This window comes from Salmo trutta, chromosome 23 (assembly GCF_901001165.1).
Source record: "Salmo trutta chromosome 23, fSalTru1.1, whole genome shotgun sequence".
NCBI lineage: Eukaryota > Metazoa > Chordata > Actinopteri > Salmoniformes > Salmonidae > Salmo > Salmo trutta.
This window is the reverse complement of record NC_042979.1, coordinates 21,989,785-22,012,495: the sequence shown is the minus strand read 5'-3', so window position 1 is coordinate 22,012,495 and position 22,711 is coordinate 21,989,785. Positions and strand designations below refer to the sequence as shown.

Genomic DNA, 22,711 nt, shown 5'->3' with positions numbered 1-22,711 from the left:
TCAGGTGTCTTTGTGCGCTTTCTCTGACTGCCAATCACAATGTGCCTTTTCTTCCTTTTTGTTGCCTCATTCAGCTCTCTCATTCCACTCCTCCTTCCCCTTCCCCTGTCTTTCCCAGGCATATCCGTGTTGCAGATGAGCAGAGAGTGGCGGAAGTCTGGGATCTGTTGCCTGGAGATGAGAGGTATCTGTCACAGAGGAGTGGATCAGGACTTGTGAGTTGCATGCGTCCTCTCTCTGAGACACCCCAGGCTAGCACTGTCTGTGAGAGGCTATAAGACTTGTTTGTTGTGGGTCTGTGTTGCAGCACCCAGATTGACAAGTCACTGGAGGGATTACGCTGTGCGCTGTAAGCCGTCTATCTACATGGCAATAAAGAGGTTTTTCCCCCCAGACTGACTTAAAGCCCTACTAGCTAACTGATCATATGATACCCCTTGAGAAAGCTTGAAAGGGTAAGTCGATATCCAAGTTTACTATGAAATTGGCAAGTGTTACTCTATGAGACCTTGGTAGTTTTTAGGGTCATTATTAACTTTGTAGATCTAACTGTGCATTTAATGTATTTGAGTTTTTCATGACCTTAGCCATGTTCTGCTATGTCTATTTTCCAGACAACAGTAGTGCTTATTATCTAGAGTTTTTGCACACATGAATAATATACTGTATTTTAACCATGATAGTCTGTTGGTATATATGGTTTCATTCAAGTTTGTGGTTTAATTTCTGCATATTTGTACGTGTCATGTAGCGGTTTTGGTTGTGTTGTTTAAGAGTCAATGTGGTTACAATCAGTTTGGCATCTCACTCTGACAGCCTGTGGCTCCTTCAACACCTCTAGACTAGAGTTTCATGCAAAGTGTATGCTAATACAACGGTCCACTGGTAGGGGATACCAACAGATCCACATAATTACTGGGACATCCACAAGTTCATGTAATGGTTCATCAGCTGCCCTAAACCTTTGCCATTGTCTTCTTGTCGCTGTTCCTTATACTTTAATTCCCTAATTTGGCTAAATTATGTTGGTAACCTTAAAGGACACAACTTAAATCTCTGTTTTATCAATGTACGTTTATTCCTCAACTTTAAAAATCTGAAAACTTAATCACCAGCATCATTCAAATCTAAGTACACAGATTAGTGTTGTTATTACACCAAACAATAGATAGGCCTATATTGTGCTTGCAAGGGAACAATGTTCCTCTAATTATATTTCAAGTGGAACCCATGACCTCCTGAATAGCTTCAAATCTTATACCTAAGGAAAGTTGATTACTGTAAAGTCTTTTATACAGACTCCAATGTAAGAGTAAAAGAGTTGGTTCAATACGTGTGGGTCTTTATACAATCTCAATGATCTGAAAATCTCAATTGCAAAAATTCAATGAGGAACTATGAGGTGCAGAAAGAAAGTGTCCATTGATCATTCTAACTTTCTTCCGCTCTTTGGTATTGATAGATGGAGCGCCAGCCCAGCAGCCTGACAGGAAATGAGAAATGAGCACTCAAACAGGAAGTGTGGCCAAGCATTGTCCCGGATGTCGGTTATGTGACGTGAGTAGACTATTGAAGAAAGACTGAGAGAGTGACAGAGAGAAATGGAGTGAAAGTTTAAAATGGAGGGAATAGGTGTCCAGTATTTGTACCATTTCCACATGAACCTACTTTTTATGACAGCGCCCTTCTGAAGACTTGAGTGAGGCTTCACATGAATCGTTACCAAAATGCTGTGTTTACATCAGATAGTGTCCTTGGTATGGATCAACAACATACTACTGTATATCTTCACTGATATTTTCAGGGTCTGTCCATGTACAGTGACATACATGTACATACATTTACGTACATGACATGAATGTACATTGCGATAGCTTAGGTTCATGGTTAGCAGTAGACATGAATATTCATGACATCTGTTCACACCCCAACCCTCTGGCTCTCAATTTCTCTCTATCTTTGCTCTCCACCTTTTCTCTCTCTCTCTCTCATTCGGATAGAATACTCTTCTGTGGTCAGGAAGTAAATGCGCCTCTTTAATGTTTCAGCAAAAGTCATTGCAAGGCGCGTCCGCCATGCCACGCCAAAAGAAAGAGAAGTAAACAGGGTTTATAAAATAAATTAACGGTGTTTGGTATACAGAAGTGAATGGTGAGTGTTGGCTTACGTTTTAATATATTTTAGAGGCTCTTGGTTTGTTTGTCACTGAACCATGGCTGTTTGTGTCTGAGAGTGACATGAACTGCCACTGGTCTACATTTAGGGATTTTGTCTTTCTCTCAATTTAAAGAATGTTAATCTCACACCCAGTCCAGTTTTAGAAAATGTATACAATTTACTAATTTAAATGTCTTACTGTAAGAGTCTTAATATATTAGTCAGGTAGACAGTATTGGTGAGTAGATTTTCGACAGCAGGCAGCAGACTGGTATTTTCTCTTGGATATACTGTACCTGTTTAGATCGGCTTTCCTTTCATAGCCGCGCAGAATATATATACAGTACCAGTCAAAAGTTTGGACACACCTACTCATTCAAGGGTTTTTCTTCATTTTTACTATTTTCTACATTGTATAATAATAGTGAAGACATCAAAACTATGAAATAACACATATGGAATCATGTAGTAACCAAAAAAGTGTTTAACAAATCAAAATATATTTTATATTTGAGATATTTCAAAGTAGCCACCCTTTGACTTGATGACAGCTTTGCAAACTCTTGGCATTCTCTCAACCAGATTCAGGAGGAATGCTTTTCCAACAGTCTTGAAGGAGTTCCCACATATGCTGAGCACTTGTTGGCTGCTTTTCTTTCACTCTGTGGTCCAACTCATCCCAAACCATCTCAATTGGGTTGAGGTCGGGTGATTGTGGAGGCCAGGTCATCTGATGCAGCACTCCATCACTCTCCTTCTTGGTCAAATAGCCCTTACCTCTCAACAGTTTTCTTAGTATTAGCCTATCTAGTAATTTCATAATCACCCAAGTTTGGTAGCCTATGCTGTTTGAGGCAACACTTTCTGGCCATGGCCATGGTTGTTCATATGGTGGTCACAATGTATTACTGATCAAATGTTCTCATAAGGTTCTCAAAGATTTTGTTACAGGGACAGACATTTTTACATGCAAATTGGATTGTATACAGCGTTTGATAATTGAAATATCAGCCTCAACTTCTAGAGTTGCTTTTTTCTTTCTGAAGGATCATCTGGGACATTTCTGGGGACAGCTCTAGACAGGGACAGACCACCAAAATCAGGGACTCTCCCTGGAAATTGGGGACATCTGGTCACCCTACTCTACAAACACTACTTTGGGAATTTATGAGCAAGGAGTCAATAGTTACTCTGGGGTTTGAATGAATGTGTGTTGTGTAGTCATTTTATTGTACATTAATGTTCTTGCTTACTAGGGCAGCACCGGAAGCTGTAACCAACCACAGGAGTCTACCATGACGGCATCATTGTGACCTAATTCCGAGATGGATAACCTGCCCTGCACAGAGTAATGAGACTGAACTAAGTTGAACCGAATCTCTCTGCTTAGGACTGAGTGAAGAGAGAGGTTATGGAGGAGGCTATGGTGTGCTCTCCTCTCCCAGACCTCAAGGAGCCAGACAGCCAGACATGGACCTCCATGGAGCTCCTACCACCGAGCAGGCCCCTGGAGGAGGCTACTCGGTGGGGAGAGATGGAGAAGCAGGTGAACAAGGCAGACAGGGAGAAAGAGGACAACTCTCCTCAAACTGGAAGGATCTCTGAGGAGCCAGAGGAGCACTGGGACTCCATGACTTTACCTGTGTACCCCATGACCTGTCCCAGTGTCCTTCTGTCCTTTGCCACAGTGCAGTGGGACATGCCTGACCTTTCCCCTGACACACCCTTCCCCATGACTGACAACAGCTTAGCCGATGAGCTGAATTCCAGTGGAGCATCCAGTCTGGACTGGACTGTGAACCCGCTGTCCCTCCACCACCACCACCACCAGCAGCAACATCAATCCTGTGTGACAGTGATAAACATAGAGCTGTCTGTCCAGGAGAAGACAGAGAAGCACAATAGACCAGAACAGCAGTTGCCTCTGGACAGTGAAGACTCCCATCCGGTACGTCAGCCCGATAGGGAGGGACTGTGGTTATGTGTCTGTTTGAGATGATAGCATTGGGTAAAATGTGTGTGTGTGTGTCTTGGTCTGTCTGCGAGAGTGCAAGAGGAAGATAATATTTAGGGTGATAAATACCAATACTTCTGTGTTCATAGATACCAGTATTTAGGTTTCAGTCATAGGCGGAGAAGAGGTGGATGGAATATATACCGTTATACATATCAGTCATCTGAGACCCAGGTCCCTTTTGTCTGAGTGCTGATCATCCCACGTCTTACTTAATCACAAGTTCTCCCCGCCCGATGTTTATTGTTGACAGCTGCTGTTGCAATTCCAGGCATGTGATACCCCGAGCCCAGATGTGGAGGCTTCAGCACAACAGCTATTTGAGGAACATGGTGAGTGTTAAAAGGTTAAAAGGTAAAAAAAAAATTGATTCTATTAAATGCATGAGTTGGACAACAGATGAGGATGCTCCAAACTTCTAGAATAAAAAAATCATAGCTTATATAACATTGTACTGGCACTGACAAAGAATGAATGACGTTCAGGCATTTTGGTGGGAATTCAGGTATTCAATTTATAGTAGAATTTTACTTTTTTTATGCACTCATATATAGAAAAATGTTCTTATATCAGTTTTTTTTAAAGTGCATTGTGATAAAATAAAGAAAATTATATGTGCCTCATTTGCATATACAGTACATTCGGAAAGTATTCAGACCACTTTACCTTTTTTACATTTTGTTACGTTATAGCCTTATTTAAAAATAGATTTCCCTCATTAATCTACACACTATACCCCATAATGACAAAGCAAAAACTGTTTTTTAGACATTTTTGCAAATGTATAAAAAAACAAAAAAACCTGAAACATCACATTTACATAAGTATTCAGACCCTTTACTCGGTGCTTTGTTGAAGCACCTTTGTCAGCGATTACAGCCTTGAGTCTTCTTGGGTATGACGCTACAAGCTTGGCACACCTGTATTTGGGGAGTTTCTCCTATTCTTCTCTGCACATCCTCGAAGAGCTCTGTCAGGTTGGATGGGGAGCGTCTTGCTGCACCGCTATTTTCAGGTCTCTCCAGACATGTTCGATCGGGTTCAAGTCTGGGCTCTGGCTGGGCCACTCAAGGAAATTCAGAAACTTGTCCCTAAAGCCACTCCTGTGTTGCCTTGGCTGTGTGCTTAGGGTTGTTGTCCTGTTGGAAGGTGAACCTTCTCCACAGTCTGAGGTCCTGAGCTTTCTGGAGCAGGTTTTCATCAAGGATCTCTCTGTACTTGGCTTCGTTCAACTTTCCCTCGATGCTGACTAGGCTCCCAGTCCCTGCCACTGAAAACATCCCCACAGCATGATGCTGCCACCACCATGCTTCACTGTAGGGATGGTATTGGCCAGGTGATAAGCGGTGCTTGGTTTCCTCCAGGCGTGACTTTTGGTATTCAGGCCAAAGAGTTCAATCTTAGTTTCATCAGACCAGATAATCTTATTTCTCATGGTCTGAGAGTCCTTTAGGTGCCTTTTGGCAAACTCCAAGTGAGCTGTCATGTGCCTTTTTCTAAGGAGTGACTTCCGTCTGGCCACTCTACCATAAAGGCCTGATTGGTGAAGTGCTGCAGAGATGGTTGTCCTTTTAGGAGGTTCTCCTATCTTCACAGAGGCACTCTGGAGCTCTGTCAGAGTGACCATTGGGTTCCTGGTCACCTCCCTGACCAAGGCCCTTCTCCCCCAATTGCTCAGTTTGGCCAGGTGGCCAGCTCTAGGAAGAGTCTTGGTGGTTCCAAATTTCTTCCATTTAGAATGATGGAGGCCACTGTGTTCTTGGGGACCTTCAATGCTGCCAACATTTTTTGGTACGCTTCCACAGATATGTGCCTCAACACAATCCTGTCTCGGAGCTCTACGGACAATTCCTTCGACCTCATGGCTTGGTTTTTGCTCTGACATGCATAAAAACCTGTTTTTGCTTCGTCATTATAGGGTATTGTGTGTAGATTGATGAGGGAAAACATGTATTTAATCCATTTTAGAAGAAGGCTTTAATATAACATTGTGCCAGCAGAATACCACCCTGCATCCCACTGCTGGCTTGCTTCTGAAGCTAAGCAGGGTTGGTCCTGGATGGGAGGCCAAAATCTGCTGGAAGTGGTGTTGGAGGGCCAATAGGAGCCACCCTTTCCCCCAATGGTCTGTGTAGGGTGCCGTCTTTCGGATGGGTTATTAAACGGGTGTCCTGACTCTCTGTGGTCACTAAAGATCCCATGGCACTTATCGTAAGAGTAGGGATGTTAACCCTGGTGTCCTGGCTAAATTTCCAATCTGGACCTCAAACCATCACGGTCACCTAATCATCCCCAGGTTACAATTAGCTCACTCACCTCCCCTGTAACTATTCCCCATGTCGTTGCTGTAAATGAGAATGTGTTCTCAGTCAACTTACCTGGTAAATTTAAAAATAACAAGTGTGAAAAAGTGAAGCGGTCTGAATACTTTCCGAATGCACTGTATACACTATTTGCATAAATTACTAAATTAATATAAAGGGGTGGAATAGGGCTGCAACCACTAAATACTTGCCCTGTCACTAGTCTTATACCTGTCACTAGTCTTATACCTGTCACTAGGCTTATACCTGTCACTAGTCTTATACCTGTGGCTAGGCTTATACCTGTCGCTAGTCTTATACCTGTCACTAGTCTTATACCTGTCGCTAGTCTTATACCTGTCACTAGGCTTATACCTGTCACTAGTCTTATACCTGTCACTAGGCTTATACCTGTCACTAGGCTTATACCTGTCACTAGTCTTATACCTGTCACTAGTCTTATACCTGTCACTAGTCTTATACCTGTCACTAGTCTTATACCTGTGGCTAGGCTTATACCTGTCACTAGTCTTATACCAGTCACTAGTCTTATACCTGTCACTAGGCTTATACCTGTGGCTAGGCTTGTACCTGTCACTAGGCTTATACCTGTCACTAGGCTTATACCTGTGGCTAGGCTTATACCTGTCACTAGTCTTATACCAGTCACTAGTCTTATACCTGTCACTAGTCTTATACCTGTCACTAGTCTTATACCTGTCACTAGGCTTATACCTGTCACTAGTCTTATACCTGTCACTAGGCTTATACCTGTCACTAGTCTTATACCTGTCACTAGTCTTATACCTGTCACTAGTCTTATACCTGTCGCTAGGCTTATACCTGTCGCTAGGCTTATACCTGTCGCTAGGCTTATACCTGTGGCTAGGCTTATACCTGTCGCTAGGCTTATACCTGTCACTAGGCTTATACCTGTCACTAGGCTTATACCTGTCACTAGGCTTATACCTGTCACTAGGCTTATACCTGTCACTAGGCTTATACCTGTCACTAGTCTTATACCTGTCACTAGTCTTATACCTGTCACTAGGCTTATACCTGTCACTAGTCTTATACCTGTCACTAGGCTTATACCTGTGGCTAGGCTTATACCTGTCACTAGGCTTATACCTGTCACTAGGCTTATACCTGTCACTAGTCTTATACCTGTCACTAGGCTTATACCTGTCACTAGGCTTATACCTGTCACTAGGCTTATACCTGTCACTAGGCTTATACCTGTGGCTAGGCTTATACCTGTCACTAGTCTTATACCTGTCACTAGTCTTATACCTGTGGCTTATACCTGTCACTAGTCTTATACCTGTGGCTAGGCGTATACCTGTCGCTAGTCTTATACCTGTCACTAGTCTTATACCTGTCACTAGTCTTATACCTGTGGCTAGGCTTATAGCTGTCACTAGTCTTATACCAGTCACCAGTCTTATACCTGTCACTAGGCTTATACCTGTCACTAGGCTTATACCTGTGGCTAGGCTTATACCTGTGGCTAGGCTTATACCTGTCACTAGTCTTATACCTGTCACTAGTCTTATACCTTTGGCTAGGCTTATACCTGTCACTAGGCTTATACCTGTCACTAGTCTTATACCTGTCACTAGTCTTATACCTGTCACTAGTCTTATACCTGTCACTAGTCTTATACCTGTGGCTAGGCTTATACCTGTCACTAGTCTTATACCTGTCACTAGTCTTATACCTGTGGCTAGGCTTATACCTGTCACTAGTCTTATACCTGTCACTAGTCTTATACCTGTGGCTAGGCTTATACCTGTCACTAGTCTTATACCTGTCACTAGTCTTATACCTGTGGCTAGGCTTATACCTGTCACTAGTCTTATACCTGTCACTAGTCTTATACCTGTCACTAGTCTTATACCTGTCACTAGTCTTATACGTGTGGCTTATACCTGTCACTAGTCTTATACCTGTCACTAGTCTTATACCTGTCACTAGTCTTATACCTGTCACTAGGCTTATACCTGTCACTAGTCTTATACCTGTCACTAGTCTTATACCTGTCACTAGGCTTATACCTGTCACTAGTCTTATACCTGTCACTAGGCTTATACCTGTCACTAGTCTTATACCTGTCACTAGTCTTATACCTGTCACTAGTCTTATACCTGTCGCTAGGCTTATACCTGTCACTAGTCTTATACCTGTCACTAGTCTTATACCTGTCACTAGGCTTATACCTGTCACTAGTCTTATACCTGTCACTAGTCTTATACCTGTCACTAGGCTTATACCTGTCACTAGGCTTATACCTGTGGCTAGGCTTGTACCTGTCACTAGGCTTATACCTGTCACTAGGCTTATACCTGTCACTAGGCTTATACCTGTCACTAGGCTTATACCTGTCACTAGGCTTATACCTGTGGCTAGGCTTACACCTGTGGCTAGGCTTGTACCTGTCACTAGGCTTATACCTGAGCAACTGGTTCCCTGTGGCTCAGTTGGTAGAGCATGGTGTTTGCAACGCCAGCATGGTGTGTTTAACGTCAGGGTTGTGGGTTCGATTCCCACGGGGGGCCAGTACAAAAAAAATCCATAATGAAATGTATGCATTCACTACTGTAAGTCGCTCTGGATAAGAACGTTTGGTAAATGTAATACCTGTCACTAGGCTTATACCTGTCACTAGTCTTATACCTGTCACGAGGCTTATACCTGTCACTAGTCTTATACCTGTCACTAGGCTTATACCTGTCACTAGTCTTATACCTGTGGCCAGGCTTATACCTGTCACTAGTCTTATACCTGTCACTAGTCTTATACCTGTGGCTAGGCTTATACCTGTCACTAGGCTTATACCTGTCACTAGTCTTATACCTGTCACTAGTCTTATACCTGTGGCTAGGCTTATATCTGTCACTAGTCTTATACCTGTCACTAGTCTTATACCTGTCACTAGGCTTACACCTGTCATTAGTCTTATACCTGTCACTAGTCTTATACCTGTCACTAGTCTTATACCTGTGGCTAGGCTTATACCTGTCACTAGTCTTATACCTGTCACTAGGCTTATACCTGTCACTAGTCTTATACCTGTCACTAGTCTTATACCTGTGGCTTATACCTGTCACTAGGCTTATACCTGTCACTAGTCTTATACCTGTCGCTAGTCTTATACCTGTGGCTAGGCTTACACCTGTGGCTAGGCTTGTACCTGTCACTAGGCTTATACCTGTCACTAGTCTTATACCTGTGGCTAGGCTTATACCTGTCACTAGGCTTATACCTGTCACTAGTCTTATACCTGTCACTAGTCTTATACCTGTCACTAGTCTTTTACCTGTGGCTAGGCTTATACCTGTCACTAGTCTTATACCTGTCACTAGGCTTACACCTGTCATTAGTCTTATACCTGTCACTAGTCTTATACCTGTCACTAGTCTTATACCTGTGGCTAGGCTTATACCTGTCACTAGTCTTATACCTGTCACTAGGCTTATACCTGTCACTAGTCTTATACCTGTCACTAGTCTTATACCTGTGGCTAGGCTTATACCTGTCACTAGGCTTATACCTGTCACTAGGCTTATACCTGTCACTAGTCTTATACCTGTCGCTAGTCTTATACCTGTGGCTAGGCTTACACCTGTGGCTAGGCTTGTACCTGTCACTAGGCTTATACCTGTCACTAGTCTTATACCTGTCACTAGGCTTATACCTGTCACTAGGCTTATACCTGTCACTAGTCTTATACCTGTCACTAGTCTTATACCTGTCACTAGGCTTATACCTGTCACTAGTCTTATACCTGTCACTAGTCTTATACCTGTCACTAGGCTTATACCTGTCACTAGTCTTATACCTGTCACTAGTCTTATACCTGTCACTAGTCTGATACCTGTCACTAGGCTTATACCTGTGGCTAGGCTTATACCTGTCACTAGTCTTAAACCTGTCACTAGGCTTATACCTGTCACTAGTCTTATACCTGTCGCTAGTCTTATACCTGTGGCTAGGCTTGCACCTGTGGCTAGGCTTACACCTGTGGCTAGGCTTGTACCTGTCACTAGGCTTATACCTGAGCCACTGGTTCCCTGTGGCTCAGTTGGTAGAGCATGGTGTTTGCCACGCCAGCATGGTGTGTTTAACGTCAGGGTTGTGGGTTCGATTCCCACGGGGGGCCTGTACAAAAAAAATCCATAATGAAATGTATGCATTCACTACTGTAAGTCGCTCTGGATAAGAACGTCTGGTAAATGTAATACCTGTCACTAGGCTTATACCTGTCACTAGTCCTATACCTGTCACTAGGCTTATACCTGTCACTAGTCTTATACCTGTCACTAGTCTTATACCTGTGGCTAGGCTTATACCTGTCACTAGTCTTATACCTGTGGCTTATACCTGTCACTAGGCTTATACCTGTCACTAGTCTTATACCTGTCGCTAGTCTTATACCTGTGGCTAGGCTTACACCTGTGGCTAGGCTTGTACCTGTCACTAGGCTTATACCTGTCACTAGTCTTATACCTGTGGCTAGGCTTATACCTGTCACTAGGCTTATACCTGTCACTAGTCTTATACCTGTCACTAGTCTTTTACCTGTGGCTAGGCTTATACCTGTCACTAGTCTTATACCTGTCACTAGGCTTATACCTGTCACTAGGCTTTTACCTGTCGCTAGGCTTATACCTGTCACTAGGCTTATACCTGTCACTAGGCTTATACCTGTCACTAGTCTTATACCTGTCACTAGTCTTATACCTGTCACTAGGCTTATACCTGTCACTAGGCTTATACCTGTCACTAGTCTTATACCTGTCACTAGTCTTATACCTGTCACTAGTCTTATACCTGTCACTAGGCTTATACCTGTCACTAGGCTTATACCTGTCACTAGGCTTATACCTGTCACTAGTCTTATACCTGTCACTAGTCTTATACCTGTCACTCGTCTTATACCTGTCACTAGGCTTATACCTGTGGCTAGGCTTATACCTGTCACTAGTCTTATACCTGTCACTAGTCTTATACCTGTGGCTAGTCTTATACCTGTCACTAGTCTTATACCTGTCAGTAGTCTTATACCTGTCACTAGGCTTATACCTGTGGCTAGTCTTATACCTGTCACTAGTCTTATACCTGTCACTAGTCTTATACCTGTGGCTAGTCTTATACCTGTCACTAGGCTTATACCTGTCACTAGTCTTATACCTGTCACTAGTCTTATACCTGTGGCTAGTCTTATACCTGTCACTAGTCTTATACCTGTCACTAGTCTTATACCTGTCACTAGGCTTATACCTGTCACTAGTCTTATACCTGTCACTAGTCTTATACCTGTCACTAGTCTTATACCTGTCACTAGGCTTATACCTGTCACTAGGCTTATACCTGTCACTAGGCTTATACCTGTCACTAGTCTTATACCTGTCACTAGTCTTATACCTGTCACTCGTCTTATACCTGTCACTAGGCTTATACCTGTGGCTAGGCTTATACCTGTCACTAGTCTTATACCTGTCACTAGTCTTATACCTGTGGCTAGTCTTATACCTGTCACTAGTCTTATACCTGTCAGTAGTCTTATACCTGTCACTAGGCTTATACCTGTGGCTAGTCTTATACCTGTCACTAGTCTTATACCTGTCACTAGTCTTATACCTGTGGCTAGTCTTATACCTGTCACTAGGCTTATACCTGTCACTAGTCTTATACCTGTCACTAGTCTTATACCTGTGGCTAGTCTTATACCTGTCACTAGTCTTATACCTGTCACTAGTCTTATACCTGTCACTATGCTTATACCTGTCACTAGTCTTATACCTTTCACTAGTCTTATACCTGTCACTAGTCTTTTACCTGTGGCTAGGCTTATACCTGTCACTAGTCTTATACCTGTCACTAGGCTTACACCTGTCATTAGTCTTATACCTGTCACTAGTCTTATACCTGTCACTAGTCTTATACCTGTGGCTAGGCTTATACCTGTCACTAGTCTTATACCTGTCACTAGGCTTATACCTGTCACTAGTCTTATACCTGTCACTAGTCTTATACCTGTGGCTAGGCTTATACCTGTCACTAGGCTTATACCTGTCACTAGGCTTATACCTGTCACTAGTCTTATACCTGTCGCTAGTCTTATACCTGTGGCTAGGCTTACACCTGTGGCTAGGCTTGTACCTGTCACTAGGCTTATACCTGTCACTAGTCTTATACCTGTCACTAGGCTTATACCTGTCACTAGGCTTATACCTGTCACTAGTCTTATACCTGTCACTAGGCTTATACCTGTCACTAGGCTTATACCTGTCACTAGTCTTATACCTGTCACTAGTCTTATACCTGTCACTAGGCTTATACCTGTCACTAGTCTTATACCTGTCACTAGTCTTATACCTGTCACTAGTCTGATACCTGTCACTAGGCTTATACCTGTGGCTAGGCTTATACCTGTCACTAGTCTTAAACCTGTCACTAGGCTTATACCTGTCACTAGTCTTATACCTGTCGCTAGTCTTATACCTGTGGCTAGGCTTGCACCTGTGGCTAGGCTTACACCTGTGGCTAGGCTTGTACCTGTCACTAGGCTTATACCTGAGCCACTGGTTCCCTGTGGCTCAGTTGGTAGAGCATGGTGTTTGCCACGCCAGCATGGTGTGTTTAACGTCAGGGTTGTGGGTTCGATTCCCACGGGGGGCCTGTACAAAAAAAATCCATAATGAAATGTATGCATTCACTACTGTAAGTCGCTCTGGATAAGAACGTCTGGTAAATGTAATACCTGTCACTAGGCTTATACCTGTCACTAGTCCTATACCTGTCACTAGGCTTATACCTGTCACTAGTCTTATACCTGTCACTAGTCTTATACCTGTGGCTAGGCTTATACCTGTCACTAGTCTTATACCTGTGGCTTATACCTGTCACTAGGCTTATACCTGTCACTAGTCTTATACCTGTCGCTAGTCTTATACCTGTGGCTAGGCTTACACCTGTGGCTAGGCTTGTACCTGTCACTAGGCTTATACCTGTCACTAGTCTTATACCTGTGGCTAGGCTTATACCTGTCACTAGGCTTATACCTGTCACTAGTCTTATACCTGTCACTAGTCTTTTACCTGTGGCTAGGCTTATACCTGTCACTAGTCTTATACCTGTCACTAGGCTTATACCTGTCACTAGGCTTTTACCTGTCGCTAGGCTTATACCTGTCACTAGGCTTATACCTGTCACTAGGCTTATACCTGTCACTAGTCTTATACCTGTCACTAGTCTTATACCTGTCACTAGGCTTATACCTGTCACTAGGCTTATACCTGTCACTAGTCTTATACCTGTCACTAGTCTTATACCTGTCACTAGTCTTATACCTGTCACTAGGCTTATACCTGTCACTAGGCTTATACCTGTCACTAGGCTTATACCTGTCACTAGTCTTATACCTGTCACTAGTCTTATACCTGTCACTCGTCTTATACCTGTCACTAGGCTTATACCTGTGGCTAGGCTTATACCTGTCACTAGTCTTATACCTGTCACTAGTCTTATACCTGTGGCTAGTCTTATACCTGTCACTAGTCTTATACCTGTCAGTAGTCTTATACCTGTCACTAGGCTTATACCTGTGGCTAGTCTTATACCTGTCACTAGTCTTATACCTGTCACTAGTCTTATACCTGTCACTATGCTTATACCTGTCACTAGTCTTATACCTTTCACTAGTCTTATACCTGTCACTAGGCTTTTACCTGTCACTAGTCTTATACCTGTCACTAGGCTTTTACCTGTCACTAGTCTTATACCTGTCACTAGTCTTATACCTGTCACTAGGCTTATACCTGTCACTAGTCTTATACCTGTCACTAGTCTTATACCTGTCACTAGTCTTATACCTGTGGCTAGACTGCCTCATTAATTATTCATTACTGTTGTTGTCATGTAACCTTGCATAATTTAACAAGTGTGTGAAGAGAAGGATACTATGCAATTTAAAATAAAAAACGCCTGGCTCTAGATTACACCTATCAATACTTTCTTTACATTATTTGCAAAATCAGACACAATTGAATAATCCAAGTGTTCATTTTGGAAATTGCTTTCATTTCAGCTCATCTAATTTGAAAAAATCAACAACCCATCAAAATCAAGTTATTTTTTTCCTGTTTCTTGTGACGTAAGTGTCGAGACGGTGCGTTAAGTCTCAGACGAGGCATTGTTTCAGATACAGCGGAAAGCCAATGTATTCCATTGAGCTCATTTCAGCCATTACCGGAGTGTGCTTGATGCGTAATTACAAAAGTTTCCGCAGTCGTTACGTTAAGAGAAAAAAAAACAATGGCACAAGCAAGAGTGGGAAAGAGTCACCTGAGTAAAATGAAAGCAATCAATCCAGAGAGATGAGTTAAGTGACAAGTGGATTTTGCACCCCCTAAACACAGGAAATATATGGCTGAAAAAGAGAGATCCTTAGGTGGGCGGGGCATGTGCGTTGCCACTTATATTAGCACACAGCTTGCATTTTTCCTAACACTGATCATTCCACCCCAATTTGAATTTTGTACAGTTTATTGAACAATTCTTGACATATTCTGATAGATGCTACCATTTCAAATGCTTTTGACTTCTCGTGCCACTTTTACTTCATAAAGTACCGAGAGACTTGGTCAATGTTAATATGGGTATCTCTGTGTTCAGACTCTCTTTCAGAAAGCTCTCCACGGCCAGACACAGAGAAAGGGATGGGACAGCCTGTGACAGAAGATACTATCCCACCCTCTGACAGAGCTCCTATTCCTGTACAGACAGGAGAGTCAGAGACTGGGCTGAATAGTGAGAGTCTAGACTCTGTACTGGGAGAGGAACAGGAACAGACTAGCAGAGTGCTAACAATACCGATCGATTCAGAGCAAGGATCAAGCTCTACGAACTATGAGGAGAAGGAACAGGCTGTAACTAATTTAGCTTATAATGGAGATTGTGACGAGCAGACAGAACAGACCGAGCAGTCAGAGGGGAGGGAACAGTCAGATAGTGAGGGGGAATCAGAGACTATAGAACTCTTAGAGCACCTGTTTGAGCCAGCTGAACTGAAAGAACAGTCAGAGCTCACAGAGAAGCCTGAACACAGTGGGCAGTCAGAGCCTAACCACACAAAACAGAGTGAATACAAAGACAACACCGAGACAACAGAGCAGCCAGAAGAGTCTGAGCAACTTGTAGAGTCCGACCAGGTAGAGCATTCAAATCAGTTAGGGGAGGAAGAACAGCAAACTGAAGAGACCCATTTACAACATGCAGAACAGTCAGACGAGATAGACCAGTCAGAACAATCAAAAGAATCAGAGCAGACGGAACAGTCAGAGCAGACAGAATGTTTCGAATCAAAACAATTGCAACAGACACAACATTCTCAACAAACAATGCACTCAGAGCAGACAGAATTTTCAGTGCAGACGGAACCACAGACAGAACCATCACGGCAGATGGAACTCTCAGAAGATTCTGAGCAGTCAAAACAATCAGGGGAGACAGAACAGACGGAACAGTCAAGGGATTCTGAGCAGTCAAAACAATCAGGGGAGACGGAACAGTCAGATCAGACGGAACAGTCAGAGCAGACGGAACAGTCAGAGCAGACGGAACAGTCAGATCAGAAGGAACAGTCAGAGCAGACGGAACAGTCAGATCAGAAGGAACAGTCAGAGCAGACGGAACAGTCAGATCAGAAGGAACAGTCAGAGCAGACGGAACAGTCAGAGCAGACGGAACAGTCAGAGCAGACGGAACAGTCAGATCAGACGGAACAGTCAGAGAAGACGGAACAGTCAGAGCAGACGGAACAGTCAGAGCAGACGGAACAGTCAGATCAGAAGGAACAGTCAGAGCAGACGGAACAGTCAGAGCAGACGGAACAGTCAGAGCAGACGGAACAGTCAGATCAGAAGGAACAGTCAGAGCAGACGGAACAGTCAGAGCAGACGGAACAGTCAGATCAGACGGAACAGTCAGAGCAGACGGAACAGTCAGAGCAGACGGAACAGTCAGATCAGAAGGAACAGTCAGAGCAGACGGATAACAAACCAGTACATTCAAAGCAGTTAGATCTATGTTTCCAATGCACAGAGGAACTTGAACAGTCAGACCATACAGAAGAGCAGAAACAGTCAGAGATTGAACAGCCAGCGCAGACTGAACTGACTGAGTTGACAGAAGAGGATGCGCAGACAGAGCATTTCAAGCAGGTAGAAGAATTGGAACCAAAAGAGTATAAAGAGGATTCATGTTTTTCGCCCAGGGAAGGAAGTTTAGAGCAACTGGAGTCTCAGGTACAGCAAACAGAGGCCTCAGGACCAGTGGCGGTCCATATGAATGGTGGAGTTTTGGACAGGGAGAAGGCCTGCAGGCTGGCTGAAAGACTCTACAGGCTGGATGGGATCCACAAGACAGATGTGGTCAAACACCTGGACAAAGAGTAAGAACTAAAGGCTGCAAAACATGGAGTGGCCAAACGTTACATTACATGGTTCTTATGCAGTAGTAACTATCAGGGTAATGATCTAGTAAGTACGTTCAGAGTTTATTTCGCAGAAGGTGTCACCTTGAATCATGAACTTGACCTGTCCTTGTTTCCCTGCTCCTCTCTAATTCAGCAATGGCTTTAGCCAAGCTGTTGGGCAGGAGTACCTCAAGTTCTTTGACTTCACCGGTCAGAGTCTGGACCAAGGCCTGAGGTAAGTCCTTCACACGTCCTAATGAGATTTCTCCTAGTTCACTATAATAGTAACAAATAATGCTCTTAAATGAACATATTCCATTGATAAATCATCTTCTACTTCCTCTATTTTGCCCTCCTCTCTCAGGTCTTTCCTGAGGGTGGTGGTGCTGATTGGTGAGACCCAGGAGAGAGAGCGAGTACTGCAGCATTTCTCCTGTCGCTTCCAGCAGTGCAACCCTCACACCTTCTCCTCTTCAGGAGAAGTACTCACACTCACCTGTGCTGTGATGCTTCTGAACTCTGATCTGCATGGACAGGTGAGTCCCCACTGCAGTGATGAAATACTCTGGCAAACGTGTAGATATTTAGGCCTTTCACTGTAAGGAAATGGTTGTGTGGGTTGTGGGATATGTACACATTTAAACATAATGTTTTGTGTCTGTCCTCAGAATGTGGGTAAAGCCATGTCTGTGTCCAGCTTCGTGTCCAACCTGGATGGGATGAATGAGGGTGAGAACTTCAACAAGGAGCTGTTAAAGGTAAGATTACACTCCTCATTCTACACCTACTCAATATTTCAGTAGAGACTGTTAAGTGTCCTTATGTAAGACTTAAGTGTCCTTTCAGTGTCCTTCTTTCTCTTGTCTCTTTCTCAGGCTCTCTACAACACCATTAAGAACGAGCCTCTGGAATGGGCAGTGTAAGTAGTCTGACTTAAGAACAAGGAAATGGGTAGCATTATTCTATATAGTTTACCACCAGCTGTTCAGTATCACAGTATCCTGTAACTTTCCCCAATATATTTTGATTTTGTTTCACCTCTCACCTCTCACCTTTCATATTTTAATTCCTCTTTTATTTAATCTCCATTGTTTCTTCATTCCTCCCCTCATCTCATCTCTCATCTCTCTATATGCCCTGTGCAGTGATGAGAAGGAACTGAAGAGCTCCATGCTGTTGGTGGAGGACGCTAAAGAGGACGCACCCTTGCGCTCCAAGAGCAACCCGTTCCAAGATGTGCCTCATGACAAGAAGGCCACAGTGTTCAAACAGGGCTTTCTCAAACGCAAGGCCCACGCTGACATCGATGGCAAACGCAGTGAGTTAGATTGTGACACTGTTTGCACAAAAACATAGGAACTAAAATGTCAGGGCAATAAACCGTGTACAAGAGCATCATAGTGTTTTGATGAATCTTTTGATGATTCATCAGTCTGACTAAATGATGTAATGTGTGAGTGTGTTTGAGAAGCATCCTTTGACCTCAGCAGTGATGTAATGTAACTGTGTGTGACAGCTCCTTGGGGGAAGAGAAGCTGGAAGACCTTCTATGGAGTTCTGAAGGGAATGGTCCTCTACTTGCAGAAGGTCTCATCCTCCTCCTCTTTCTTGTCAACTCCTCCTTTTCCATACTTTCCATTGAATGGCCTCTTGATAATGTCCAGGATGCCTTTCACACTAATCCCTCACTGCTAGTTACCTTGTCCCCCCCCCCCCCCCCAGGATGAGTATGGGATGGAGTGGCAGAGTACAGAGGAGGTGGTCAGTGTGCACCATGCCCTGGCAGAGCAGGCAGCAGACTACACCAAGAGACCACATGTCTTCCGTCTGCAGACTGCCGACTGGAGGATCTTCCTCTTCCAGGCCTCGTGAGTCTACTGTGTGTGTATGGTAGTGTCACAGAGAGACAAGAACTATATCTATGTAGTATTGGAATTGTGAATTTACGTTTGTTATACATGAGACTAATGTGTTTGATGGTGTGAAGGAACAAACAAATGAATCAGGATGCAACAGTCCGGTAATCCCATGACTTTGCCTTTAATTCACATGGTATGTTCTTATACAGTATATATGTTAACTAATACAGTATATTCTATGTACATGGACCCATTGTCGTCCTTCAGCTCCACAGCAGAGATGAGTTCATGGATCAGCCGTATTAACCTGGTGTCAGCCCTGCGTTCTTCTCCTCCCTTCCCTGCTGCCGTGGGCTCTCAGAGGAGGTTCTGCAGACCCATCCTGCCTGCCTCCCAGTCTGCTCACACACTGGTACTGTACTCACCACACACTTTCACACTCTTGGTTCATTCCCATCGTCCCTGTCTCTTTTTTTCTAATCTAATGCATTGTTTTCATCTTTGTAAATTGTGATATTTAGGGGTCTAGTAGTACGTTGAGACTGTTATGTACTATAGTTGTGCTGTGGCAAGTAGGGTAATCTGATTCTTGATCTGTGGTTAGGGATCCTAGATCTATGGTTAGGGACACCTTGTACCTAGTGTTGTGAGCCTGTTCACTGAGCCTGGCTCTCTGCTGCCCCCTGCAGGAGAGACAGCTTCAGTCCCATGCTCGCATGCTGCTGTCCTTCCAGGAGGACCTGGCCTACCTACAGCAGAGTCTCCCTGAGAGCCGCAGGGCCAAGGCCAAGGAGCTGGAGGAACACCGAGTCAGAGAGGAGTACCTGCAGCATGAGGTGTGTGACGATGAGTCTGCATGGTGTGGGGGTATGGGTTTGTGTGTGTGAGTATGTTCTTGTTTGGTCTTTAACTCACAGTCCCTCTCACCCCACCTCTCCCTACAGAAATGTCGCTACGAGGCCTACATCCAGATGCTGGAGGCCTGGAAGGGTTTGAACCAGTCAGTCGACACTGAGGTGGGAACCAGCGAGCTCAGCCTGTTTGACAGAGCTGTGTGTAAGGACACAGTGGATGAGGAGGGGGAGGAGGGAACCCTGAAGAAGTCCCACTCCAGCCCCTCCCTGGATCTGGAGATGGCCTCGCCCCACGTGGTCAAAGTCAAACGCAACATCTCGGAAAGACGGACCTATCGCAAGATCGTCATACCTCGACGCAACAGGGACATATGAGAAAAGGTGCCCAAAAGGGATGCAAATATGACTCTTACATGAGTTTTTAAATGGCTCTTTTTAGGACATAGACACAATGTGTTACTTCCAAGCACTGTCCTTTTAGTTTTCATTTTCAGCAAGAAGGCAAAACTCATCAAAACGGAATGAATCAATCTCAGGGAACTTGCTTGTGTACTTTTCTTTGTTACATTTGCTTTACATACAAGTATTTAGTTAATATTTGTGCACTTTCAATTGAACAAAATGAATTAAACCTCAGAAGTCAATGCTCCCTGCTGAGACAGGTCAAGAAGAGTGATAATGTTTGTCTCTGAATGATTTTATTCCCTTTAAAACCCACATGAACATACCTACACCTCTGAATTTGCTGTGATATGTTGAGATTCGTGTTTATTTCTATTAGAAATGTATCTCTGCAGTTACAAAATGTTACTTGTTTGCGCCGTATGGTCTATGTATGCAGTGTGCAATTGTAACCTCAAGAGGGTGCTATACAACAGCATATTACACACGACGACATGTACAGTTTGAAAAATCATCAACATTATGTCAATATGCTCATTTTAGTTCTTGTATGTTTTATGTAATTTTATATAAACATATTTGAATTGCATCTCCATGAAAGACTAACACTACCATAATATTACACTAGAAGCATCACAATTATTTTCTGAGAACAGAGAAGTTTATGATAGTTAATTTATTTCAATCCCAATTAGCCTTTTTGAGTTTAGCTCAATTATCCATCCCAATTCTTGGAGCTGCCAGTCACATATCCCCTTGTGGTAATAGGACTGGCATAAAGGGAATTACTAGCAGACAAAGGCAACTTTTTGATCTCTCTCGGTGGCACATGGAGGAATTCTGGGCCATTTTGTTCTCTTTCAGAGTGACATCTTCAGCCATGGTCAACCTGGAGGGTCTCAATAAAGAACAGGATGTTTCAGAAGACCCCCACATTGCTCCTTAATGTCACTGTTGTGGATGACACACAGGAATGTGATGTGACAATAAGTAACACAGTTAGGGGCACAGACAATACAGATGGGGCTAACCTTGTCTGACTGGGCTGGTCTCTTCAGGATCAAGATTGGTAGCTTTAACAGGAACATACGTACGTTCATAAATAAATTATACATACATCATTTTATTGGGAACCAACTACTAGGGCCCAGAGTTTTTCTTGTTCAGGTCACTTGGTAAGGATAAAGGAGGGGCCGAGACATGGGTTCATCAAATATGTCATTTTACGATATTGCTGATACAGGACCTGGGTTAATGTGATAATTTTTATGTGTATGTATTTTCTGTGAAAATAGTTCCTATTCATTTATTTTAATAACAACAGACTATTAAGATGAAGTCAGATTCTAAAGATGTGGATGATTGATTGCGCAAATGATTGGCAGGAGCATCAGGCCATGGCAATGCTCCAGGTGTGTCTGCCTGATAAACTGAATAGACGCCATCTTGGAAAACCTTCATGTTATTGGTCTGTTGTACATGAATTGTAACAGTAGGAGAAATCCAAAATCCTGCTGTTCTGGGGCAGCGTTAACCTGTTAAACACATGAGACCTCATTTATCAATCATGCATAGGCACAAATCTAGGTGTAAATCATGCATGGGATTATTTCGATGCAAAGTGTGAGATTTATCAATATGACTGGTTGATTGAGAGTGTGTGTAGATTTACACACAGCCATGACCATGCATACGCACAGGGCCAAGTGGTGGAATAAGGGAACTCCTTGTTAAGAATAGAATGGGGAAAATGTATGTTGAAAATGTGTGAAATTGTGAGTAATAATTAAATATATGTTCGATTTCATAGTATTTCCATTGTAAATTCATGCAAAATATCTTGACATGCTGTAGCCCATAATTTGACCTTTTTTTTTTTTTTACTTTATTTAACGAGGCAAGTCAGTTAAGAACAAATTCTTATTTTCAATGACGGCCTAGGAACATATCAGTGCATTTGTTACGATAATCCATATAAAGTACAGTCATTTGTTAAATTAGAGGTATGTGTGAAAGTGAAACTATTGTTGAAATACTATAGAAGACAGATAATGGTAAACCCTATGAGAGATGGGTAATCTGGCTCTGTTTGAAGATTTCGCACATGCTGCATTTCTCAGAGAGCACATTTTTAGAGACAGGTGGGATTTTTTCTGCAGAAAGTACAGATTGGATCATTCGATATCATTTCCCAAAACCAATGTTATAGGATTTTTGCGAGGATTTAAGACCTACTTTAAAAAGAAAAACGCGTGCTATTCCGGTGCACATCCAAGTCTTATCTGCCAAACTAACCCTGATTCAGATGACCACCCTATCCATGCTAGGAGACGTAATTTATAGGTCGGCAGGTAAGGGTGCTCTCGAGCGGCTAGATGTTCTTTACCATTCGGCCATCAGATTTGCCACCAAAGCTCCTTATAGGACACATCACTGCACTCTATACTCCTCTGTAAACTGGTCATCTCTGTATACCCATCGCAAGAGCCACTGGTTGGTGCTTATTTATAAAACCCTCTTAGACCTCACTCCCCCCTATCTGAGATATCTACTGCAGCCCTGATCCTCCACATACAACATCCGTTCTGCCAGTCACATTTTGTTAAAGGTCCCCAAAGCACACACATCCCGGGTCGCTCCTC

At 43.2% G+C, this 22,711-nt stretch overlaps 1 protein-coding gene across 5 annotated transcripts; it reads left to right on the top strand.

Annotated features, from left to right (window-relative positions):
* The first annotated feature begins 121 nt into the window (after nucleotides 1–121).
* LOC115159576 (PH and SEC7 domain-containing protein 4) lies at nucleotides 122–21,876 on the top strand. Of its 5 annotated transcripts, none has more exons than XM_029709441.1 (16): nucleotides 122–215; nucleotides 308–455; nucleotides 1,463–1,557; nucleotides 3,548–4,105; nucleotides 4,425–4,503; nucleotides 15,154–16,930; nucleotides 17,109–17,189; nucleotides 17,319–17,490; nucleotides 17,623–17,712; nucleotides 17,830–17,873; nucleotides 18,100–18,272; nucleotides 18,471–18,541; nucleotides 18,677–18,822; nucleotides 19,081–19,225; nucleotides 19,503–19,649; nucleotides 19,758–21,876. In XM_029709441.1, the coding sequence occupies exons 4-16, from the start codon at nucleotides 3,569–3,571 to the stop codon at nucleotides 20,040–20,042; spliced, it is 3,747 nt and encodes a 1,248-aa protein (XP_029565301.1). In that variant the 5' UTR covers nucleotides 122–215; nucleotides 308–455; nucleotides 1,463–1,557; nucleotides 3,548–3,568; the 3' UTR covers nucleotides 20,043–21,876. The 5 variants fall into 5 exon arrangements, with proteins under 5 accessions (XP_029565301.1, XP_029565300.1, XP_029565304.1 ...); XM_029709440.1 differs by having other exon boundaries at nucleotides 3,414–4,105; XM_029709444.1 differs by having other exon boundaries at nucleotides 123–215; nucleotides 3,414–4,105; nucleotides 4,443–4,503.
* Nucleotides 21,877–22,711: the final 835 nt, after the last annotated feature.

Coding starts and splice junctions, on each gene's coding strand:
- LOC115159576 (XM_029709441.1), top strand. CDS start 3,569: ATGGAGGAGGCTATGGTGTGCTCTCCTCTCCCAGACCTCAAGGAGCCA. Junction 18,273..18,470: donor TGACATCGATGGCAAACGCA/GTGAGTTAGATT, acceptor TGTGTGTGACAG/CTCCTTGGGGGAAGAGAAGC. Junction 19,226..19,502: donor CCCAGTCTGCTCACACACTG/GTACTGTACTCA, acceptor TGCCCCCTGCAG/GAGAGACAGCTTCAGTCCCA.